Here is a 14667-nt window from a genome sequence, read left to right on the forward strand (position 1 = left end):
GGCCATTGGAGGGTGAACCAACAGCAAAGGAAGACCTTTCTCTCTGTCTCTCTCTCTCTCACTGTCCACTCTGCCTGTCAAAAACTAAACAAACAAACTGATAAAGGATTAATAACCAGAATATATAAAAAGAGATCAAGAAACTCTGCAACAACAAAACAAACAACCCAGTTAGAAATGGGCAAAGGAGCCGGCGCCACGGCTCACTAGGCTAATCCTCCGCCTGCAGCGCCGGCACACTGAGTCCTAGTCCTGGTCGGGGCACAGGATTCTGTCTCGGTTGCCCCTCTTCCAGGCCAGCTCTCTGCTGTGGCCCGGGAGTACAGTGGAGGATGGCCCAAGTGCTTGGGCCCTGTACCCCATGGGAGACCAGGAGAAGCACCTGGCTCCTGCCTTCGGATCAGCGCAATGTGCCGGCTGCAGCACGCCAGCCGGGGTGGCCACTGGAGGGTGAACCAACAGCAAAAGGAAGACCTTTCTCTCTGTCTCTCTCTCTCTCACTGTCCACTCTGCCTGTCAAAAAATTAAAGAGAAAAAAAAAGAGAAATGGGCAAAGGACATAAACAGATATTATTCAAAAGAGGAAATCCAAATAGACAACAGACTCATGAAAAAATGCTCAGGATCACCAGCTGTCAGAGAAATACAAATCAAAATACAATGCGGTTTCACTTCATCCCAGTTAGAATTACTTTCATACAGAACTCAACAAACAACTGTTGGTGAATACGTAGGGGAAAGGTATCCTAATCCACTGTTGGTGGGAATATAAGCTGGTAAAGCTGCTTTGGAAAACAGTATGGAGATACCTCAGAGATTGGAATATAGACCTACCATATGACTTAGCCATCCCACTAATCAGAATTTACCCAAGGAAATGAAATCAGCATATGAAAGATTTCCCTGTACCCACATGTTTACTACAGCTCAATTCACAATAGCTAAGACATGGAATAAACCCAAATGCCCATCAACTGAAGACTGAATACAGAAATTATGGGAGGGCGATGCTGTGGCACAGCAGGTAGAGCTGCTGCCTACAGTGCTGGCATCCCATATAGGCACCGGTTCGGGTCCCAGCTGCTCCACTTCCAATCCAGCTCTCTGCTGTGGCCTGAGAAAGCAGTGGAAGATGGCCCAAGTCCTTGGGTTCCTGCACCCACATGGAAGACCCAGAAGAAGCTCCTGGCTTCAGATCGGCACAGCTTTGGCCATTGCAGCCAACTGGGGAGTGAACCAGCGGATGGAAGACCTCTCGCTCTCTCTCTCTCTGCCTCTCCTCTCTCTGTGTAACTCCAACTTTCAAATAAACAAATCTTAAAAAAAAAAAAAAAGAAGAAGAAATTATGGGATATGCACACCATGGAATACTATACAGCAGTAAAAAAAATTTGGTCATTTGCAACAAAATGGATGAATCTGGAAAACATCATACTTAGTGAAATGAGCCAGTGAAATGAGCCAGTCCCAAATGGACAAACACCATGTTCTCCCTGACCTGTGAAAATTAATAGAGCACCTAAAAGACGATCTATAGAAGTAAAACTGACACTTTCAGAAGCAATGACTTTGAATAGCCCTTGTCTTGACTGCTGAGGAAGTTTTTTTTTTTTAAATATTATTTGAACTCTTTACTTAACCTAGAATTAACCATATGTGTATAAAGTTAACTGAAAATAGATCTTAGTGAAAAAAATGAGTGGGACCAAGGGGGAGGAGAAAGAGGGGTTGAGAATATGGGTGGGAGGTTGGGCATGGTGGGAAGAATCACCATGTTCCTAAGGTTGTAATTATGAAGTATATGAAGTTTGTAACTGTAAAGCTGTATAGTTCTGCATATATTCCTATGGACTTACTTCTAAGGGTACAGTTTAAAAACTTGCCATGGGACCCCAAATCAACTTAAGCTGGGTAGTAAAAATAGCATGCTAAGTGTTAAAGCAAACATACAGACAGGATTAAGTGTTGAAGTGATCATATAAATAGGATCAAGTGTCTGATAATAACAATGGAATTAAAAAAGAGAGAACGCTCCAACAGGGGAAGCAGGCTACATAGCAGACTCATAGAACGACAAATGTCCTAAACAGCACTCTGACCTCAGAATCAGCCATTTAGGCACTCTGGTCTGGTTGAAAAGCCCATGAGAACATTTCAGGCACAGAAAGCCAAGACACTGTGGCAAAAAATGCCCTACATGAAGGAACTCCGTGGGTGGGACCCCAGTGGAAAGAGGTAGTCATCAAAGAAGGATGTACTTTTCTCTGAAGGGAGGAGAGAACTTCCACTTTGCTTACAGCCATTTCTAAATAATGATGGAGTTTGTGGATTCAAAAGGCTTCCATAGCCTAGGCAGCTCATGTCAAAAGTCTCAGGTGATCACTGATGTCATACGTAAGTGTTAATTATTAAATTAACAACAGGAGTCACCGTGTACTTACCAAGCAAGACTTCTGTCTTTAAAGAGTTATTATTAGAGTTAACAGTAAAACTTGTTCTCAAAGATTTATTTCATTTTAGTGTATTATGTGGAGGATATTCTTATGTCTCATAAGTTTTAGTTATGACTAAGTGTTCAACTCCATTGCTTGTTTTCTTAGATGCTTCCTTAACGATAAAATTTGTTCTCAAGGACTTTCTTGTAATGTATTAAATAGAGGATATTCTTACGTTTCATAAGTATAGTTATGTCTAAGTGCTTGCAAAAGATGTATCATTCTTGGGTGCTTCTTTAAAGTTAAGTTTCTCAAAAAAAAAAAGTGAAATTAACTTCGAGATGCAATGACTGTGAACAACCCTTGTCTCAGCTGTTGAGGAACATTTTTTTTTTCCTCCATGCAAATTGTTGAACTCTTTACTGAGTATAGAGTTGGTCTTCTGTGTATAGTTAATAGAAAATGGATCTTAGTGGAGAATGGGACTGGGAATGGGAGAGGGAGGAGGTAGGGTGGGAAGGTGGGTGTTGTGGGAAAAATCACTATATTCCTAAAGTTGTACTTACAAAATACATGAAGTCTGTATTTCTTAAATAAAAGGTTTCTTTGGGGGGGGGGGGGGAGAATCTGTTTCTGGAGCCAGCACTGTGGCACAGTGAGTTAAACTGCCACTAGCAATGACAGCTTCCCACATGAATCTTGGCTGTTCCACTTCTGATCCAGCTTGCTGCTCATGCACGAGGGAAAGTAGAAGATGGCCCATTTGCTTGGGTCCCTGCCACCCATGTGGGAAACCCAGATGGAGTTCTAGGCTCCTGACTTCAGTTTGGCCATTGGGGAGTGAACCAACAGATAAAGACTACTTGCTTTCTCTCTCTTCCTCTATCTAATGTTGCCTTTCAAATAAATAAATAAATCTTAAAAAAAAACTGTTTTCACTTTTATTTAAAAGGCAAATAGACACAGAGATCTCTCATCTACTTATTTCACTCCCCAAATGTCCAGTCAGGCTGAAGCCAAGAGCCCAGAATCTCAATCCAAATATCCCACATGTATGACAAACACGAGTATTTGAACCATCATCTGCTGCCTCTCATGGTGTTCATTAGCAGGAAGCCAGATCAGACTTGCACCAGGCATTCTGATGTGGAATGCATCTTAATTGCTATGACAAACTCCCACTCCTCAGTGCCTAAATGAAGTTTAAGACTCTTACACTGAATCCAGGACCACCTGGCAGAATAAAATGAAAAGCTGGAAAGTTTTAAAAATGAACAGATGCTCCTTGACTTACCAGGGGTTATAGCCAACAAACCTATCATAAAATTGAAAACATATATAATACACCTATCCTACCAAACATTCTAACTTAGCAAAACAGTACACTGCAGAGCACTTGTTGTTTCCCCTTATGATCACGTGGACAAATGGGAACTGTAGTTCACTGCTGCTGCCCAGCATTGCTAGAGTTTGGTCCTGCATATTGCTAGCCTGGAAAAAGATACACTTTCTACTGAATATGTATGACTTCTGCACCACTATGAAATCAAAACATACAGTGTCATGGTAAATCTTCAAAAAGTTCATGGAGAATGCACATTATGAAAAATGTATGCATGGCTCATGACAAGAGCCTTGGGTGATTACTGCAGTCAATTGTTAAATCAACAACAGGAGTCATTGTGCACTTGCTCCCCATGTAGGACCTCTGTCCTTAATGTGTTGTGCTATGAAAATTAACGGTGAAACTAGTCTTCAAACAGTACTTTATACTTTGTGTGTCTGTATGGGTGCAAACTGTTGAAATCTTTACTTAGTATAGAGTTGATCTTCTGTCTATAAAGATAATTAAAAATGAAGAATGGGATGGAAGAGGGAGTAGGAGATGGGATGGTTTGCGGGTGGGAGAGTGGTTATGGGAAGGAAGAACTGCTATAATCCAAAAGTTGTACTTTTGAAATTTATATTTATTAAAATAAAAGTTTTCTATAAAAAAAGAAAGGTACAGCCGGCACCGTGGCTCAACAGGCTAATCCTCCACCTTGCGGCGCTGGCACACCGGGTTCTAGTCCCGGTTGGGGTGCCGGATTCTGTCCCGGTTGCTCCTCTTCCAGGCCAGCTCTCTGCTGTGGCCCAGGAGTGCAGTGGAGGATGGCCCAAGTCCTTGGGCCCTGCACCCCATGGGAGACCAGGCTCCTGCCATCGGATCAGTGCGGTGCGCCGGCCGCAGCACGCCAGCCGTGGCGGCCATTGGAGGGTGAACCAATGGCAAAGGAAGACCTTTCTCTCTGTCTGTCTCTCTCACTGTCTACTCTGCCTGTCAAAAAAAAAAAAAAAAAAAAAAAAAGGTACATAGATTTAAAATTTTTTTGCACAAAAATATTTTAATTCTATGTCAGTGACCTAAAGTACACACTTTATGTATATGTGTTAACTCACAGACATCAAAGGAGTCCTTAATTTTTAGTCAAAGAATGAAGCTTCATTCATTCATTCAACACCTGCCATGTGTCAGGCATTATGTCAGTCTGTGAACACAATGGAGAAAACAAGATAGAGCCAGTCCCTGGATTCAGAAATGCAAGAGTATAGTAGGAAAGGCAAGAATAAGCAATTCCAGTACCATGTGGTAAGTGATGTGGAAAGGCCAAAGTGCTATTTGGATAACATAGTGGTACACTTAGGTGGAGAGGAATTTCAGAAAACCTGAAATGACCTCTACATTGTGACTTGAAAGATGAGAAGGTAGTAGTAGAGATGTTGTTTACAGAATATCAAAAGCCAGGATCAAGAGGAAATGACAAGAGATGACGTGAAAGAGGTAAGCAGAATCAAGATCATGATAAGGAGTTTGAATTTTCTCTGTGGGCAGTGATTATAAAGCCATAAAGCTTTTAAGCATGGAATGGAATTTATTCTAGTAATGACAAAACAGGAAGAAAATACAGTATCCCTGGGGCACTGACTCCAGGACACGCCCTCTTTTCCACGTGGATATCTAAATCTTGAATGCCAAAATCTGCTCTGCAGATACTCAAGTCTCACATAAAAATGGCATAGCATTTGTGTGTGTGTGTATACATATATATGACATACATATATATACAAATGCTATGCCACATAAATGTAAATGCTATATAGTTGTTATACTGTATTGCTCAGGGAATAATGACAAGAAAAAAGGCCTATAAATATTTAGTACAGCTGTAATTTTTTTCCTTAATATTTTTTATCAGCAGTTGGTTGAATCCAGGGATATAGAAACCAGATAGGGAGGGTGACTGTAGTAACAGAGGGGTTATTTTGTCAAGAAAAGGTAGCAACAAGAATACTCAGCTATTTAAAGCCTATTTATCGGCTCGCTAGGCTAATCCTCCGCCTTGCGGCGCTGGCACACCAGGTTCTAGTCCTGGTTGGGGCGCTGGATTCTGTCCCGGTTGCCCCTCTTCCAGGCCAGCTCTCTGCTGTGGCCAGGGAGTGCAGTGGAGGATGGCCCAAGTGCTTGGGCCCTGCACCCCATGGGAGACCAGGAGAAGTACCTGGCTCCTGCCATCGGATCAGCGCAGTGCGCTGGCCGCAGCACACCAGCCGCGACAGCCATTGGAGGCTGAACCAACGGCAAAGGAAGACCTTTCTCTGTCTCTCTCACTGTCCACTCTGCCTGTCAAGAAAAAAAAAATAATAAAGCCTATTTATGATGAGGTATGGTTATAGATTAGATGCAGAGAATTTGACAAGAGTGAAAAGTTAGGGATGACATCCACGATTCTAACTTGGGAAACCAGAGACACACATCAGTTAACAAGGGACGTCCTTGGGAAAAAGAGATGAAATGTGAAATACTTATGAGGTAATGAAGATGCCCTTTAAATTTGGCCTCATGAGTGGTCTGGGCTAAAACCAAGAAATTAGGGAGTCATCAGTATGGAAGTGCAGCTGAAGCTGCTGGAGGGAAAGCAGCATCCTGGGGAAGTAGAGAACATTAGAAAAAGAATACTTACGATTGAATTGTGAAGGCCATTAAAAGGAAGCAGCAGAGCCAGGAAAGGACAATAACAATCAGGAAAATGTGTCCCAAGAACAACAGGAAATGTTTCAATAAAATGTGGACAATGTAAAAAACTGCCAAGGATCAAGTAAGGTAAAGACTGACATGTGAGGGGCTGGAATTGTGGCATAGCAGGTTAAGCTGCCACCTATAATGCTGGCATCCCATATGGCACTTGTTGGGAGTCCTGGATGGTCTACTTTTAAAATATCTTCCATCTGCTGGTTCACTCCCCAAATGGCCGTGACGGCCAGATCTGGAACGATCTGAAGCCAGGAGCCAGGAGGTTCCTCTGGGTCTCCCACACGAGTGCAGGAGCCCAAGCACTTGGGCCACCTTCCACTGCCTTACCAGTCCAAAGCAGAGAGCTAGATCACAAGAGGAGCAGCCTCCTACTTCCCTTCCCGGTCCCTGGCAAAGTTTTAAAAGGACCTGCTCCTGAACATGTGTCTCTCTCTCTTCCTGTCCGTCTCCTGACCTCTCTCTCTCTCTCTCTTACGCTCTCCTTCTCCTTCTCTTCCTTCTTCGCCTCTTCCCTCCAGTCTGTTTGGCTTCCCCCAATAAACTCTTTCCCTTAAAAAAACAAACAAACAAACAAACAAAAAAAAAAAAAAAAAAAAGAAGAGCAGCGGCCAGGACACAAACTAGAGCTCATATGGAATGCAGGTGCGGCTGAAGTCAGAGGCTTAGCCGACTATGCCATGGTGCCAGCCCTGCTGTTCCACTTTTGATCCAGCTCCCTGCTAATGCACCTGGGAAGGCAGAAGAGGAAGACCCAAGTGCTTGGACCCTTGCACCCACCTGGGAGACGGGGAAGAAGCTCCTGGCTCCAGCTTGGCCCAGCCCCAGCGTTTTCAGTCATTAGGGGAGTGAACCAATAGATAGAAGACCTCTCTCCATCTCTCCCTCTTTCTGTCTTTAACTCTTTCAAATAAACAAAATAAATCTTTAAAAAAAAAAAAAAAAAAGACAGGTGAGGGCAGGCACTGTGGTGTAGCTGGTTAAACTGCCATTTGGGACACCCACATATGGGAAAGACTGAGACTGAGTCCCACCTCTGCTTCTGATCCAGGTTCCTGCTAATGTGCCTCACAGGCAGATGATGTCCCAGTATTAGGGTTGCTGCCACCCATGTGAGGGACGTGGATGGATTTCATGGCTCCTAGCTTCAGCCTGGTCCAGCCACAGCTATTTGCAGGCATAGGAGGAAGGAACAGCAGATGGAAAATCTATATCTGTCTCTCTCTCTCTCTCCCTGTCACTGCTAGGTCTTTATTAAAGAACCGTTCTTTATGGGCCGGCGCCGTGGCTCAATAGGCTAATCCTCCACCTTGCGGCGCCGGCACACCGGGTTCTAGTCCCGGTCGGGGCGCCGGATTCTGTCCCAGTTGCCCCTCTTCCAGGCCAGCTCTCTGCTATGGCCAGGGAGTGCAGTGGAGGATGGCCCAGGTGCTTGGGCCCTGCACCCCATGGGAGACCAGGAAAAGCACCTGGATCCTGGCTCCTGCCATCGGATCAGCGCGGTGCGCCGGCTGCAGCGGCGGCCATTGGAGGGCGAACCAACGGCAAAGGAAGACCTTTCTCTCTCTGTCTCTCTCTCTCACTGTCCACTCTGCCTGCCAAAAAAAAAAAAAAAGATTGGAAACTTAATTTTACTCGTACAGGATTGCTTTTGGTGAGCCTGTCTTAAAAAATGACTAGCAGATAATTTTGGGGAAAAGAATTTGATTTCAAATATGACAGATAACAATAGGTTACTCAGTCCTAGATCCATTTATTAAAATGTTAGGTATGTCTTCCCCTACCTATTCTAAAGGGGTACTCAAGATTAGTGGTTCCTAGGGCCAACACTGTGCAGTAGCAGGTGAAGCTGCTGCCTGCAATGCCAGCATATGGGCACTGGTTGGAATCTTAGCTGTTCCACTTCTGATCCAGCTGCCTGCTAATGTGCCTGGGAAGCAGAGGAGGAGGGCCCAAGTGCTTGTGCCCCTGTACCTACATGGAAGCTCCTTGCCTGGCCCCGCCCTGGTCATTGCAGTCATTTGGGGAGTGAACCAGCAGATAGAAGATATCTCTCTCTCTCCTCTTCCTGTGTAACTATGCCTAAATAAATAAATAAATCTTCAAAACAGAAAAAAGACAAAGAATGTCTTACCACATATCAGTTAAAAAAATTACTGAAACAAAATAGCAGCTCATGGTAGATTTTTTAATGGCTCAAAATAGAACATGATTTAACGTTGTTAAGTACCAGTACCTCAATCTCAGGTGCCATCAATTGTAACTACATGCTTTCCTTTAGTGATACCTCAAAATTTCAACTAATTAAAACAAATATGGAGGCTGGCAATGTGGCACAGTGGGTTAAAGCTCTGGCCTGCGGTACTGGCATCCCACATGGGCACTGGTTCGAGTCCCAGCTGCTTCACATCTGATCCAGCATCCCTGCTGCTGTGCCTGGGAAGGCAATGGAGGATGACCCAAGTGCTTGGGCCCCTGTACTCACATGGGAGAACTATAGGAAACTCCTGGCTCCTGGCTTTGGATTGGTTCAGCTTCAGCTGTTGTGGCCATTTGGGGAGTGAACCAGCAGATGAAAAAACCTCTCTCTCTCTCTCTAATTCTTTCTAACAAATAAATAAATCTTTTGGGGCCGGCGCTGTGGTGCAGCAGCTTAACGCCCTGGCCTTAAGTGTCGACATCCCATATGGTTGCTGGTTCGTGACCCGGCTGCTCCACTTCTGATCCGGCTCTCTGCTGTGGCCTGGGAAAGCAGTGGAAGATGGCCTAAGTCCTTGGGCCCCTACACCTACATGGGAGACCTGGAGGAGGCTCTTGGCTCCTGGCTTCAGATAGGCGCCGCTCTGGCCATTGCGGCCAATTGGGGAATGAACCAGCGGATGGAAGAACTCTCTCTCTCTGCCTCTGCCTCTCCTCTCTCTGTGTAGCTTTGACTTTCAAAATAAATAAATAAATCTTTAAAAAAATAAATAAAATAAATCTTTTAAAAAGTAAATAAAAAATTTAAAAAATATGAATGTCCTTTGCATGTGATTTATAGGTATTTGCTATCCTAGAAAAAAAGACAATTGGATACAGTATACAAAGCACATGAAAATCTCAAAATCTAATAAATTCAATAATTCCATACATTCTGTATCAAGGTAAACATAAGTAAACAGATAAAAAAACCCATTGTCTCCCCACTCTATTCACGATACCAAACCCAGAACAGACACTATTTATCCAGTCCTTCATTCCCTTAAAATTTTAGCTATTGGGGTGAGCACTGTGGCACAGTGGGTTAAGCAGCCACCCGTGATACTGGCATGCCACTTGAATGCCAGTTCGAGTCCTTGCTATTCCACTTCTGATCCAGCTCCCTGCTATCATGCCTGGGAAAGCAGAGGACAGCCTAACCGCTAAGACCTGACACCCCCGTGGGAAATCCAGATGAAATTCCTGGCTCTTGTTTTTGACCATCTCAGGAGTGAACCAGTGGGGAAGACTTCTCTATCTCTCCCTAACTCTGCCTTTCAAAAAATAAACAAATTAACAAAAAAAAATTATAGCTACTGCTCAGGTGGAAAAAGAGCATCAGCATTCTGCTAGTTTTTCTATCAGTTCAAAAAAATGATTCTCTAGTTATAAAACCCACCCAGGTTACCAATTTAAAGGCACTTTTCAAAATACAGAGCTATTTCTCCAACCACAGGTAATAAATTATAATTAGTGATCAGTTTTTCTTAGTCTAAAACTTTAAGAACTAAAATATTAAAAAAGACAAAAATAGTGTTTCAATATTTATTGGTCACTAACATTTAAGATACATATTTCCATTAAAATAATGGCAAAGACATTCATATTGTTGCTTTACTAAAGAATCATCTAGTAATTCAAAGTGAGATTACAGACCCACAAATCCTACAAGGCAAACAATGGCATGTGCAAGTGTTTTGTCCAGTTTTATTTTGGTCTAAAGTCATAAATCATTTTAAAGCAATTGACTTGCACAAAGAATTCAACCTTAAACTCTAGTTTTTAACAGCAGTCAGATAAATAAACATTAATTTTTATAAAACTGAAAAACTACCAAATATCATGAGATTTAAAAATCATTTTGATGACCCAGACAATGCTGAAAAACTAGGAGGGAGATTTAAGAAAATCTAAAATCAAAAAGTGAATTTACAAAATTCTATCAAACACCAATGGTAGAGTCCACGAGATAAGGCAGGACAGTAGAAACCACAATGAAATGTTGAAACCTAGTTTCGTGTATAAAACTATCATTAATAACAATTACTACAGAACTGCAAACTTTCATTCTTCACTCATTTACTGTTCTTCCATGATTAAAAATTAAAACAAATGAAACTGGAAAAGATCTGAGAATTTCAGACATGAAATAACACAAATGAAAACTAACTCAAAAATCTCATGAGCACTCTCATTAGTAGCACTCAAAATCATCAATTTTTAGTACTGGATGAAATGCTATTAGGAGATCTCATATTTTACTCCTCTTATTCTAGAGGGATGACACTAAGGTGAGGGAGATAAAATGACTTTTTCAAAGAAACAATGATACAGAGCCCAACAGAAAGCTTACATCTCCTATTCTTAGAGTTCATCAGTTCTTTCACCATACTGCAATGCATCTTATTAAAAAAAAAAGAATGATGTAGTGGTTAAGACACTATCTGGGACACCTGCTTTCGATATCAGAGTGCCTTGGAGCTAAGTCCTAGCTCTGCTTCTCATTCTAGCGTACTCTGGAAGACAGCAGGTGATGGTTCAGTTACTTGGGTGCCTTCCACCCACACAGGAGAGCTGGAATGTGTTGCTCGCTCCTGGCTTCCACTTGGCCCAGCCCTGATTACTGTGCCCATTTGCAGAGTGAACAGATGGATCTCTGTTTTCCTCTGTCTCACCGCCTTCCAAATAAATTTTAAAAATTTTAAATTGGTGATGATTTTCTCTCCCTGAAAATTCATATGGCTCTCTACAGCCTCATACAATGCTTCACACATTATAGGCATCAAACCTCAGTACTCTGACATCAAAGCTTCCTTTGAAGCTAACTGACTGCTTAGGAAAAAATGTTTCCACCCTGGAAAGTATAAAATGGAAATATTTGTATGTGTACACAGGTGTATATAAACTTGCATGTGTATAAAATTACATATGTATACACCTGGGAATTATTTCACCAAAGGTTACTCTGAACTCTGGTACTACCCCTGTACAACTCCAGAAATCAGATAAAATCCTCCTCCCATTCAATCCCAGTACTGTTAAATGCAGCCAGGCCAATTCTCTGCACAGCTGTCAGATACCAAATGGATTTAACAGTCAGTTCAACAAACTCAGACAAGGCAGTTCACCAGAGACTCCAATGCTTGGCCCAACATCAGAGAACTGTATCAGACATGTTAGGCATGGTCGTTCACAGATATTTACAGGTGAAACTGAAAAATCTAAGATGCTTCCAGCCAATAAGTTTAAGAACTCACGCCACATAAGAAAAAAACCGAAACCAAATGTCACTACACATCAATTTACTCTTTGGAACCTGTGTGTGTGTGTATGTGCGCAGAAAACCATTTAATCAGGTTTACTTTTCTTCTGTCAAGCAACCAGCACTGCAGTTGCCCGTGAACCCTCCTGGCAAAACAAACAAAAACACTTCAACAAGGGGGAGTGGTTCATTATTAAAAAGGTCTTACTTCTTGTTTTAGGCCCTGGAAACCACAAAGCCATTCGTGTCACAGTGTACACTCGATAATGCAATCTAGCTTGCTTCGCTTGTTCATTAAACACAATCATCACGCTTGTAAATGTCCCCCGTACCTACAGCACTAAAGATAAATGCTGTGTCACTGAGAAGCAAAAGAAGTTTCTGAAACCGGAAAGAAACTGTCCCAGAAGATCGTTAACCTGTCCCCTCGGGCTACTCCATTCCCTACAAAGGAAGCCAGGGAAGTGGCTTCCCTAAACCCATGTGCTGCCGCTCGGCTGCTTCCGTCTGACCGACTCTCCCCCCTCCCCATCGGCACCACCTGTCAAGGAAAAGCTGTACAGGGTGCCACCTCTACGGCCCGAGGCTGCTTCTCACCATTTCTAGGTGGGCACCGGGACCTTCCGGGTGTCCGCTGCCCAGTGCCGGGCTGGCTCTGCCCTCCGGGGTCTTCCGTTCGCTGTTTCGCTTCAAGCTGCTGGCGTCGCCCCGGCCTCCGGCCTCCCGGCGCCGCCGCTGTCTGCTCCACAGGTACATGGCCCCGGCACCCAGCAGCAGGGGCGCCCCGACTGCTAGTGCCAGCTGCCATCGCGGCAGGCCCCCAGTGCCCGGGCCCGCGGTCCCGCTGCCGCCCACCCCACTCCCGGAGCCTGGTGCAGCCGCTGCGACCACCGCCGCCTCCACAGGCTTAGAGGCGGCCATGACGAGTGTCCTCCGCCACCGCCTCGCTGCTTGTCGTGGGCGCCACAGTCACCTGGCAGCGTGCGAGAGCAGACCGGAGGGAGGGAAGAAAGGCAATGAGCGAGCGAGCACGCTAAGCAGCGGGAGCGGACGACAGAAAAGGGCCAGAGGTCACCGGAAGCCCGGGGCATGCCGGGCCAGACCTAGCCGTCCTCCTCTTCCCCTCTCAACCGTAGAGGGAGAGGAAGAGGGAGAATCACTTCCGGGTTAAGGGAAACTGGAGGTACGCGGTGGGATGCCTGAGCAACTCTGCTTTCTCCCCGCGGCCGTTGGACAGAATCACTTCTAGGGTCATGGGCTCGCGTGGTAGCGGATGTCCTCCACCTTCAGGGAGGGACCGATGGCCCGCTAGCCCAGCGAGGGGAAAGAGGGGCTCGTCCACTGCGGGTTTGGGATGCGTAGGCGACCAAAGGAAAATCTCGGTTGCACTGCGAGTGGGCGGGGGCGGGACGGGCAGAAGAGTTCAGAAGGCAATTGGCTGCCAGGAACGGTGGGCGGGGCGTGAGCCGAACTGTCCAGTTTATTGGTAGGTTTGGGTCTCTGCCCGTTAACGCCACGTTGCCGCTTCTTGGATCTGAGCGGCCGTTAGCTGGGATTTCTGTCCGCGTGTCGGGGGAAACCAACGGATTGGAAGAGCCTCATTTAAGGATGCTCAGGCTGAAGCTAGACTACTGTGTCACCAGTCTTACCTCTACCATAGCCAGGTTGTAGCTTGGGTGAATTTGAGGTTATTGGATCAGCAGTAGATGGCAGAAGGGCTAAGTGGAAATGGGCAAATCCAGGTTGGCTCCAATAGAAACGGCTTCTACAGGGTCCCAGCTGCTCTCCGTGTGAAAGCGGCGACGTCTGTGTTGTCATGAGGTTCTCGAACTGATTGGGTATAGATGAGATGCCCAGGGATTCCCGCCTGTCTGCAGCCTGCCTTTGCGTTCATAGTCTTGAGTTGGATTTCTCCTGAGAACCCAGCTCGCGCCTCACTGACTGGAGCCCCTGGGCCTTTCCCAGCCCTCAGGCCCACACCCATTCGCCTCATTACCAAATCGTGATTTCATAGTTTTCCTATCTCTTGATTCAGAATTTTCCTCTGCTGCACCAGAGCTATTTAAATACAAAAACCACCCTTGTGTGACTTTTTTTTTTTTAATTCACAGTATTTTCAAGAAGAAAGACATTAATAGAGAACTCAGGGCCTGCCTTGTGCAGCAGAGAACGTCCACATCCTGAATTGGAGTTCCTGGTTCAGTCCCACTTCCAATTCCAATCCAGCTTCCTGCTGATGCACACCCTGGGGGGCAGGAGGTGATGGCTCAAGTACTTGGGTCCTTGCTCCCACAAACTGGGAGACCCAGATAGAATTCCTGGCCCTTGGCTTTGCCTACCCTAGCCCAGCCCTAGCTATTGTGCACATTTGGGGAGTGAAGCAGTGGTTGAGAGATGTGTTGCTCTACTTTTCAAGTCAATAAAAACAAAATTGTCAAAATCCCCATGCACACAATTTGCAGATCATTACATTAAAAATGATCCATGCATACAATAGGATTTTCATCATCACAGCACTACATAAAGATTGAAAGGAGATAATTTATTAAGCAGCAGGAAAATGGACTGATTAAAATAGAGTGGCCTAAATTGAAAGACTTTCCAGATTAATGCTTTTCTCTTGCTTCATTTAGGTTTCTATTAGTAAATTACTTTCAGGCAAT

General features: G+C 44.6%; 1 protein-coding gene across 1 annotated transcript in view; it reads right to left on the reverse strand.

Moving 5' to 3' along the window:
* TOMM70 (translocase of outer mitochondrial membrane 70) overlaps nucleotides 1-13389 on the reverse strand; it is a 57456-nt gene extending 44067 nt beyond the window's left edge. The window contains exon 1 of the mRNA XM_002716612.6: nucleotides 12602-13389. Coding sequence (XP_002716658.2) covers nucleotides 12602-12925 — 324 coding nt within the window. The 5' untranslated portion in view covers nucleotides 12926-13389. The remainder of the gene's footprint in view (nucleotides 1-12601) is intronic.
* Between the last annotated feature and the right edge of the window lie 1278 nt (nucleotides 13390-14667).

Source organism: Oryctolagus cuniculus, chromosome 4, assembly GCF_051225735.1.
Source record: "Oryctolagus cuniculus isolate XC-2025 breed Fujian yellow rabbit chromosome 4, ASM5122573v1, whole genome shotgun sequence".
NCBI lineage: Eukaryota > Metazoa > Chordata > Mammalia > Lagomorpha > Leporidae > Oryctolagus > Oryctolagus cuniculus.